The sequence below is a fragment of the Enoplosus armatus genome, chromosome 10 (genome assembly GCF_043641665.1).
Source record: "Enoplosus armatus isolate fEnoArm2 chromosome 10, fEnoArm2.hap1, whole genome shotgun sequence".
Taxonomy (NCBI): Eukaryota; Metazoa; Chordata; class Actinopteri; order Centrarchiformes; family Enoplosidae; genus Enoplosus; species Enoplosus armatus.
The window spans coordinates 5,075,198-5,086,303 of NC_092189.1; the positions used below are offsets into that span (position 1 = coordinate 5,075,198).

The 11,106-nt window shown below is 42.9% G+C and overlaps 1 protein-coding gene across 6 annotated transcripts; it reads right to left on the reverse strand.

Moving 5' to 3' along the window:
* Nucleotides 1-1,246: 1,246 nt before the first annotated feature.
* Nucleotides 1,247-8,005, reverse strand: smad5 (SMAD family member 5). 6 transcript variants are annotated; one of them, XM_070913957.1, is made up of 7 exons: nt 7,461-8,005; nt 5,554-5,694; nt 5,404-5,517; nt 4,080-4,151; nt 2,842-3,108; nt 2,470-2,726; nt 1,247-2,340 (listed from the first exon to the last, which is right to left on the reverse strand). In XM_070913957.1, the coding sequence occupies exons 1-7, from the start codon at nt 7,861-7,863 to the stop codon at nt 2,197-2,199; spliced, it is 1,398 nt and encodes a 465-aa protein (XP_070770058.1). In that variant the 5' UTR covers nt 7,864-8,005; the 3' UTR covers nt 1,247-2,196. The 6 variants fall into 6 exon arrangements, with proteins under 6 accessions (XP_070770058.1, XP_070770057.1, XP_070770059.1 ...); XM_070913956.1 differs by having other exon boundaries at nt 2,842-3,063; nt 4,044-4,151; XM_070913958.1 differs by lacking the exon at nt 4,080-4,151 and having other exon boundaries at nt 2,842-3,063.
* Nucleotides 8,006-11,106: the final 3,101 nt, after the last annotated feature.

An 11,106-nucleotide genomic window follows, 5' to 3' on the forward strand; every position in this document is an offset into this window, starting at 1 on the left:
AAAGCAGTTAGACAGACTTTGTCTTGAATATCTATAAAATACTTAAAATTTGCCTTTAATCGCCTATTTTCTGAGTAGTATTTAAAATGTAATTTGTTGTATTGTATTTGTAAATGTTTGGTGACCCACCTTATAGGAGACTTACGGTAACTACCGACGTGGACCAATAGGAAGTTTTCAGGCTGTTTCTAAGACAGCTTATGCCTCTAACACTGATAGAATTTGTTTCTGTCTCTGATGCTGCTGACCATTGGAATTAATTCATTATTTAATATCTGCTCGGTATGCTTTGATCTTTTCACCAGAAACAGTTTTTCATCAATAATGTAAATGAAGGGCCAGCTCCCAAGGGTCAGGGTATTTATTAAACCAGTAGTAGGCCTTAATTTAGCAGTGATACTTCAAGGGCTACTGGATTTGCTTTAGATTCTAGTTTCACCTCTTATCCAAAGGCTGCTTCAGTTAACCTGTCATAGTTAACCCTAGCTCCACATGTGGCTTTCTGCATCCCCTGAATGCAAAAAAATGCATGGGATGTAAAGATTACTTTGAGGACAATATCACAACCACAACATCTGTTGGGCTCTATTATAGTTTAAATCTGGCACCAGAACACACAAAGTGATGACACCATGCAGTTTTCAGGCTTATTCTGATCTACTGTATGATGTGTATTATACCAGTTTTCCCCTTTGTTTACATATATATATATTTTGTTTTATTTGTCATTAGCTTATGACAGCATTTGAAATCCTCCACAGCAGGATCATCTCTACTACTGAGTACTTCAACAAAGTCCTGACAAGCAGTAATGTGACTGTTTCATGATTGAGTGCAACCACTAAATGTTTTTAATTAAATATTTATTTGAATATCATAAAGAACACCATTATTTTGAACCACGTTAGATTTATTGATACTCTGAAAGCTTTACAGCAAACAGAAATAAGCTGTAGGCTTCATGTATTCAACATTTCAGTCATTAAAATTCATTGTTTGCTGTGGTGCTTTTATGGGTTTGCCATGGCAACATTGAGACATTTTAAAACTATGATCGCTGTTTAATTACAGCTATTCAAACAAGTATAACCACATGTAGATCAATACCGGTGGAGATAAACGGGTGGTGATATGTCTATCATCAGGTACCGTACTGTTGATCCGTCCTGATTCAACACAGTTCCACACTATTCATGTACTGAAATATTGCTAAACTGTAAAAGAACAGACAGACAGACAGACAAAATAAACAATGATTGTTACCAAATAACCTGTTTATTTCATTGAGCTAATGAAGTCAATTATCTATCAACATAATGCCTTGGTACCCACGCCAACATTTAATATGCCTCCACAAAATCTATGAGTGCACAATATTGTTAATATAGTGAGTATGGAAAATACAGTTGTTCTTACTTGAACTCGAGAGTACAAACAAGAATCAATAATGATGATGTCCATTGTCTGACTATATCATAAATGACTACTTCTATTGCAATAGATGTAACATTCACAATGTTGTTAGCTTATGGCGTGTTAAACTGGTTCAGTGATTGATCTCCCATATCAAAAACTATCAGGTTGGCATACATGACCTTCTCAAAGGCAAGTAGCTCAGTGTTCATTTCTAGCAGTAGAGACTATAAAAAGAAAAGCATTTGTTATATCTGAGCCTAATGGTAAACATCATCGTGTCTATATCTTAATTGTAAATATCTGACATTGAGACAACAATGTACGAAAAGTGTTCAGTAAAATTCCAATTTGTCTGTCGGACATAAGGCAGAGTAGTGAAACGGTTCTGCTTCATTAAAAACTACACGTACAGAGAAATAAAAATATTTGAGAAAACAATAAAACTTGATGCAAAAATTAACATTTGACAGATTCAAACTTGACAATGGAGCCCTCAATTCTTGCAGGTGTTGTAGCATTGTCGAGCAGTAGTGTGTCCATGTCGTTACCGCTACTTGGGCTTGTTCCTCTCTTTCTCCAGGTATTTGCTTGCTGCTGCTGTTGAATTTCCAGCCAGAGTTCAATATCCCTTCCCAAAGTTAAGTGTAAACAGTTCAGCCATTAAGACCACCTTAAATTATAAATCACTGAGGGGGAGTTAAGAAAAGTAAAAAAAAAAAAAAAACAACAACAACAAAAAAAAAACAAATGTAGACCTCCCGAGCTCCCACAAGTCCATCATTAGGACACAGAGGAGATTGGGTTGAGAGGCGAGCCCATTTGTGTTAGCACCTTGTCCAGCCACTGGAGGGGCCCATGCAGGTGCACCTCAATCCAGCAGGGGGTGCTAGTGACGTCCTGTCGGTGATACTCAGCTCCCCAGCCCTGTGAGGAGGCAGAACAAATTAAACAACAATGACACAGATGATGTTTGTGAAAAGAAAGCATGAGACAAGTATAGCTGTGCCTGCTTCACCCCCCCCCCCCCCCCCCGTCCTCTATTTAGTTCCTTACCTTGACGAAGCTCATCCTAATGGTACACATCTTGGTAAGCTCATAGACGGCCTCAAAGCCGTGGTTGACTGACTGCGCCAGAAGCTGAGCAAACTCCTGGTTGTTGAAGATCTTGAGGCTACATCCGCTGGGGATCTTGCAGACAGTGGTGGGGTGGAAGCCGTGGTGGTAATTACAGTTGCGGCTCTGGACAAAAATGCTGGTGTCACTGAGGCACTCCGCGTAGACCTCCCCTCCCACGTAGTACAGGTGCACTCCTGGTTAACAAAGACAGGCAACTGATGGTGAGGACATTCAAACCACAACTCTGCAGGCACAAAAAGGACACCTAACCAAGCCGCCTCTTCAGCTGTGTGCGACTGCTAGCCGTACCTTTGCCGATGTGTCTGCGGGTGTTCTCGATTGTCGAGTTGCGGTTGACGTTGGACAGCAGCCCTAGGCAGAAGCGGTTCTTGTTGTTTGAGGGGTCGGTGAAGCCGTCCACCAGCACGCTGGTAGACGAGGCATGGTAAGCTTCCCCCACACGATTGTTGAGTTCATAGTAGACAATAGAGCACCAGTGGCTCGGCTCCTCATATTCCACTGGCTGCACATCTGGGAAATTGCACAACAGGTCAGATAGGTGAGTCATAAACTTAGCTGATGACACACACACACACCTTCTAAAAGGCATGAGACATTGATTAAGATGCATCATATAAAGCAATATGTTTTTAGTTACAAAGAATGCATTTCGGCAGCATGGGACTGAGTATTGCAGTATAGAAATCTGTCGCTATGCATCTATTACTAGTACACGTCTAGAGTTCCCATTATCGCAAAAACTGAAATTCTTACAGTTCATACAAAACTGAACATGAAATCATACAGTATGACCAGTAAGACCAATGGGACAGGATTCATTAAATAACAAGGTTAAACTGGATGAGTGTTGTTAACGAGAGCCACCGGAGCGAAGCGGCTCGCTAACTGAACTCGTTGTTACTGAAAGTATTTCATACAGTGCTAAATTACAGCAGGTGGTTCTAATTAACAATACACTCCCCGGCCTTTTGCACATCAAATCAGTTATATGGAGGCAGCCTACCGTACAGTCCGGATAGAAATCTTGCTAGTTTACATTACAAAAGGCCTGTTTGTTAGCTTGACAGCTTTTCAGTTCTTTTTTTCTTTGTAAGTACAGGGCATCCAATTAGGACTGTGTGTGTTGGTGTTGGATTCAAACACATCTAAAACTGCTTTGCAAATTTTAATGTAGTATAACAAAATAAATAAAAAAAGCTCTCTCATTCATTTCAATGAGACCACTGCAGTGGTGCAGTTTGAATGCCGCCGTAGCTCAGTGCGCGGCATTCAGTTGCACGAACAAATATGTCGAAACTTTTGACTGCAATTTTACAGAGTAGTCAGAGAGAGTCTACTGTAAACTGCTGTGCAGCATCTTAGATTTCTCATAAGCCTTCAAACAGTATATGCATTTCTTTCAGAATCAGACATACTTTATTGATCCCTGGGGGGAAATTACACATTTTGGCATGGTACCATTGTCAGTGTAAATTGTGTGCACCCCTCACCTCCCCTGGCCATGTTCTGTGGCACCACGCTGCTGCTTGTTTCCATGGACTGGCTCTCCTGGCCCAGCTGCTCATCAGGGGGCATGTAGGCTGGGGGTGGGGTGTCAGCTGAGACATTAAGAAAGCATTTAGTGGAGGATGAGACCAGTTGTTGCTGCTGGCAAATTGTCGTACACACACACACACAAACACATACACAGTCTCCCTAGACTCAAACAATCATCGCAGGATCTGTTCCCCGGAAATGGTGTCAGATTTCACAGATCCCTCACTTGCTAAGCCACATGCTAACCCATTCCCGACAGAGATGCAATATGAGCTTTCCAAGCCCATATTGGAGGCACACAGGAAAAAACAATGCGGAAAACCTCCACTTAGATTGCGTCTACGGTTATGATGCTTGTGAGTGCAGACAATGACGATCAGGGCTTTTCAGCACAAATGAGCTCAAATCCTAAAATCCCATATTGCCATTAAAAACGTTTTCTGCCTGACTGCCTGCAGCCATCTGACGTGTCAGCAGATCTGGACTGGAGCAGAATAGAGTCACCAGACACACACATCAGCAGTTGCAGGCAGACACACAGACACACACAGACACACACACACACACACACACACACACACACACACACACACACACACACACACACACACACACACACACACACACACACACACACACACACACACACACACACACACACACACACACACACACACACACACACACACACACACACACTTGAATAGTCAAACAGTATTTCTCCGATATACAAAGACCACTGAAGAGGACAGAGAGGAATGTCTCAGTAAAGTGATGTTTCTTCATGTTAGATGTGTCTGTTCTGTCTCCCCTCAGTAACAATGAGACAGAACGGCGGCCTGGTCCACTGAGTTAGTGCCTTGACCGCAGCCAGAAGCCCTGGCTCTGGTGGACACTGCTTAGCTGGCATTTCCTTTGTTCTCATTTAGGGGTGTAGCTTGATTTGGATGAATGTAATAACATGACCTGCTTAGAGTACTGTTAAGAACATTTTCCTTTGCATACTGATGAAGTGTGTCATGATTGGGTTTAAACTATCAGTAGGTATAAAGAAGCATGATAAACTAGTAAACAATTCACTAATGCTTCGATGTATTGCACCTCGAGGATTTACCTGGATCTTTTCTAAGTGTTTGTTGTCCCTTAATTGTAAACAACTCCATAAAACCTTTTCCCCTCACTTTACACCACTTAAAAAACACAAAAACCACCAGAGACTAGTGTTTAGCCTCTTGTTGGCTACGTGACAAACCAGAAAAACACAATAGTTTGGCATCTTGCCCAGGGTCAGGTACATGAGTATATTTGGCGTACCTGGGAGCTGGAATGGACTGGAGGGCCCCGAGCTGGCAGGAGAATTTGGATAAGTACCGCTGCTGGCTGGAGAGGGAGGATACGGAGAGTTGGGAGAGATGGGAAAGGAGCCGCCTCCACCTCCTCCTCCACTGCTGCTGCCGCCCCCGCTGTGCGGCTGCTGGAAGGACTCTGGAAAGGTGGCGTTCAGGGGCATGTGTGGCTCGTTGTGGGTGAGATTGCGGAACTGTACCAGCAAGCTGTGCTGTGGGTTGAACTCGCTATGCCGCGGTACCAGGACAGGAGGGAGCACTGGATGGTGGAGGAAAATAAGTTGAAAATTAATTAAAAAAGGACACAGTCAAGGAAAGAAAGGTGTTTTCTTATCACTGATCAGCCCACGTCTCCCACACACATCTTTAACCAGAAAACCTGTTTGAAGTATGGCTTTTATAGTGCTTAAATGCCTTTCCTTGTTAATAATGTATCCTTTCCATTATTAATAAGGGAATGGAGCCAATGTGGGAAAGAGCAGCCCTTGATGGGCATGCTCTTGGAAAAGTAGCCTTGTGTAACACTACGGCTGCTGCAACCAATTATTTTCTTGATTCGACCAAAAAGTGTGACCAAAACAGCCTTCACAATTTCCTAAATCCAAAGTTGGTGTCTTCAATTCTCTTATTTCAGTCAACCAACAGTACAGAAAAAAGATACTTAATTTAAAATGAAATAAAGCAGATAAAAAGTAAATCCTCACAATAGAGAAGCTGAAGACAATGTTTGGTATTTTTGTTTGATAAGTGACTTAAATGATCAAACTAGTTGCTAATTAATTTTACACTGATCTACTGATCTGTTACTTGTTTCAGTTCTAACCTACGCAAACAAATCATTGTAAGGCCGTGGTGGGTGTTCTTGGCATTAATATGATAGCTGAGACATGTTATGTTGAACTAAATGTATGATATGATGAGCATTTTCTATATACAACCAATGTCTTCCAACAGTAGCAGTTCTTTGTTTTGTTAAAACAGTCCCAACTATCTCTTGAAACAGTTTAACGTAAAATACAAAACACTGCCCAACACCAACAATCCTGCATTCTGCAAAGGCCACTTTAGACCTTGGTAAAGATACAACCACAGAGGTCACCCTTATTTATTTTCATTTTCAACTCGGTCAAAAAGGATAGAGTGTGTTTCCCCAGCCTTGATTTTCATCTTCTAACTGACTTTACACGTCACGGCTCCAAGGCTGTCCCTCTAAACTACCCGGCGAGCTTTACTTGAAATGATACAACGTGCAGTCTCTCCCCTGACCGACATGTGATCCATATCCTTGAACTGGTCAATACAGAGCTAGTGTCAGAAAGGCTGTCCCTCAGGGTCATCCGTGAGTGGATGTGATGTGGTGTGTGTGTGAAAGAGAGAGAGAGAGAGAGAGAGAGAGAGAGAGAGAGAGAGAGAGAGAGAGAGAGAGAGAGAGTAGTGATGAGAAAGTGCTGGGAGTTTAGGCTGAGTGGTTTATGCATTTAGTAAGCCACTCTCTTTGATGCCACACCCCATCTGGAGTGCTTGAGGCATATAATCTAATAAGACTCCAAAAGAGCTAGTGATATTGATTTTCTGTGAAATGGAGGGGGTGGGTGGAACAGGCCCGTATGATGACAGCCTCCTGACCTTTGTAGATTTGTTTACCAGCTCCACAGTTTACTCAGAGCTCCTGCTAAGGGATGTGCACAGCTCCACACTTGTCTAATCTGTCTCCTATTTGCTGCTATCCAGTAAATTAAAAAACAAAACACTGTTTTTCAGTTGTATGTGTTACAGACATCACAAATGAACAGATTTGGTGATGACAGTCTTACAGAACAAGCGTCTTACAGTCTTTTTAAAAACAAACAAACATCCCCTAACATCAGGTGTTAGGTAGCACATTTGGAAAGGTAATGTGAATGAGAGCAATTATGCCGTAAAAATTAAATATCTAGAGACGTTCATTAACCTTCCAGTATTAAAAAAATGAAGTCAAGTCGATATTCTTTGACTACCCTATTCTGAGACGGCATGAGTACCTACCAGGACTCTCCACTCGCTTGTAGTGATATGGGTTGATGCAGACCTCCTTCTGTTTGGAGCCAAACGGGTACTCGCACACCTCCAGGGGCTTGAGCTCGTGGTGGGACTGGAGGTCTGGCCAGCGCCACACTCTGCAGTAGATTACGTGAGGCAGACCTTTCCTGTGGGAAACCTGTAGCCGGCCGTCCAGTGATCTTGGAATGGTAACACACTTGCTGGGCTGCCCGGGGCAGCTCAGGGCTTTCTCCAGGTCCTCCATGGCGCCTTTCTTCTTCTTCAGCTTTTTCACAAGCGCATCCACTGCCTTTTCTGCCCATTTCTCCTCCTCGTCTCCCTGCTTCCAGCCGAGCAGGCGTTTGACTGCTGGGCTTGTGAAGGAAAAGAGACTGGACATGGAGGTCATGCTGGAGGCTGTAGTGTAGGTAAAAAGGGAGCACTCACTCCAGGAGGGACCAAGGGGGCCTACAAGTACCCTGCTGATGATCTCCAACTAGTGATAGTAGCGTAAAAAGGTGTGTGAACGCGTGGTCAACAAGAGAGACCACTTGAGTCTGTGTGTGAGAGAGTATGAGAGGCCAGCAGAGATGAGGGGTGGGGTAGGGGAGAGGAGGCTTTAGCCTTGTCTGACCAAGGACAGGAAGCAGGGGAGGGAGGGGAGTCAGCAAGCAGGACGCAGCTGCTGCTGCTCAGGAAGGGCCCTGCAGCAAGCTGTCCGGAGCTGGGTCACCACCACTGATGGAGGGAGGGGGGTGCAGGCTGCAGGACCTGAGATCAGGACCTCTGTTGAACTGATGCGCTGAAGCAGGTCTCACTTGTGCAAGTTAACAAGTTAAGAAATGAGGAAGTGACTACTTCTCAACAACAACTCCCAGATCCTCTCCTGATTGATTTCTCCAACCAAGTGTTCTACTCCACCAGCCTTCTGCAAAACAGAAAAGAGAGCAGATACATGTGAAGTTCAGCAACACACTAATTTGTTTGGCTTTACATATATAGATACACAAGGAAGCATTCACAGAATTTAAAAATCCAGTTATGAATAGTTTGAACCTCAGCTCAGCATGTGACAAACCCCCTTCTAACCCAACAGGATGATCAAATCAAAAAGCCCTTTGTCCCCCTTTTTGATCTGACACATCATTTCCATAAAAGAGACACTTTCCAAAAAACTTGGATGATGCAATTATCAGTTAGGTGTTGTATGTAGAACTTGCAGACAAGTTGCATATGAAAAGACAAACCTGAGGTGAAACACTCTCAGAGAACTATGCTCAAAGTGGGTAAAATGAGGCTTAAAGTTTGGGGCTGAAACAACATATTCACTCCTTTTATTCAAGCATGTGCTCGGGGGCAGTAAGATAACGGTTAAAATTATCAGCCATTTGTGCATTACACAACCACGAGTCACAAAAAACATAATACTAAATCATCACTTAGAAAATGAATGTAGTATTGCATCAGGGTGTTTCCAATGTCCCTACAAACCACTGTTTCCACCTACTAATGTGGAGATACTGAGTGTCTCAAACCATCTTCCTGACATATAACTACACTAATGAAACAAACCATGCTGTGATATGTAACACTTCTGTCTACATCATGCAGCCCTGCAAGCAGACAAACACATGTAGCCTGCAGCAGCAGCTGTTTGGGGGCTTGTGAAACTGGCCTTAGTCAAAAAGGATGTGACCACAAAGAGCTGCTTCCTCCCTCATCCCATCTCTGCCCCGATCCCTCCCTTCCAGCACACAGCTGTCCAACAGCACTGCGCCCACTTCCACTGCTCATTGTTCTTCATGCACATGAAAGCGGAGGGAAACCTCTTAAAGTAGAACATGTAGGCATACACTAAAATCATCAGCCTGTAAATGAGTTTTTTCTGACATTCACCAGTCTATGTTGCAGCAGCTGTTTCCAGCCTTATCAGTCAGAGATCTGGATGCAGCTAGGCCTTTTTTTAGACTGCATCAGCAGTGATTCATCAGTTCATTGTAGAGGGTGAGCAATGACAAGTGACAGATTTCAACATAAGGACATGCCCAATCTTCCTGAAACAAGCAGAAACATATCATTTGATGATTGATTGACGTAGATATTTCTTGCCTGAATGGCTGAAAGCCGATTTGCATCTAAATGACTGACCCGTCAGACGAAGCTGATCAGCTCTACAAACTGATAACAGTTCACACTGATAGCTCTTTGTGTTTCCACCATCAAAGGCTAAAAATCAAATCAATCTCGACTGATTATACATTTATACGAGATCACATTGTGAGAGAGGGGCAGGAGGAGAACTGAAGCCCCTGATTTACTGATCATTGCCTAAATTAACTGTAACCATGACTGAAATTTGTGGTGTGTCTTACAAAAATCATCAGGCTTCCTCCTCAGAATTCCTGATATAAACAGTCTGACCCACATATTTTGTATGTTGAAGTATGCAGTCCCAAAAATTATCCAAACGGACACATTGTACCATCACAGCTTTGCTATTTACATTTGACTATCGTCCAAAAGAGAGGCTCAATGTTCATATATTTTAACAGTTCAAGGCACATGATTCTGAAGATAAACATACCTGGACACTGTTTGGGGAACCATGGGATATAATCTATGCTGAGCATATCAATATTAATCTCAAACTCTTTCCAAAAGCCCAAACCACTCCATACAAAATTGGAAAAGAAACAAACTGGAGGTAATAAACCACAAAAATCATCCGGAATGGCTGTCACATTGGCCTGCATAAGTAGCTGTTTATCACAGTTTGGTCTCCTCTGAGTTTAACTAATGTACAATGCCGTCATTATCGCTTTAACAAGGTCTACACAAACTTTAGAAAACTCAAGAATAACACATTTTCTTGACCGTGAGCAACCTGTCTGAAATGCTTGACAAGTATAGAGTACAGGGAACAGACAGACAATATGGAAGAACGATTCGCTGAGTAGTAACGTTAAGCACCCCCCCACCCAGAGAAACCGGGGAAAAAGGGATTCAGAAAGACGCACCTAACGTTACACAAATCCCCAAACAGCGGTGAAAATGGCATTAAGTGCCGCTCTGATTTAACTGTAACACAAAAATACGCACAGTTATAATACAATACATTATTTCAGTGGCATTAGCTAGCCCTGGTATGTAGCAAGCTAATGTAAGTAACCTCGAGAATTTGCTAACTAGCTTAGCTAACGTTAACAGAACACCACTTGTTTAGCTTAATCTTACAGTCAGTCACCTCACAACAACTATCACTATCTAGTCCACGAGTCTAACGTTTTAGGACGCTTGTTTCCCCTTTCAAATACAACTTTCGGAGCCATGGCTTCCTACCTCGTAACGGTTAGCCTAAGTTACTTCACCCTTCCTCCTCTTCCTCCATTCCAGAAAACTTTTTGAACTTCTCACAACTGAGGCTAAGCTATGCTAGCTGTTAGCCCAGCCCTCCGAGGGAAAGTGGCGAGCCTCTGCCCAGCGTACCCTGCTGATGTAGCTCACCGGAGTTCACTTCCACTCTTTTAATGAAACTATTAAATGATCGTTTAGTCACATACCTTCTAGCAATGCACGCGATCCATGGTAACGAGTTTTCTCGTAACGTTTAAGCGGTAGTTCCTACTTCCTTAAAGATTTTCTCTCCTTTTCC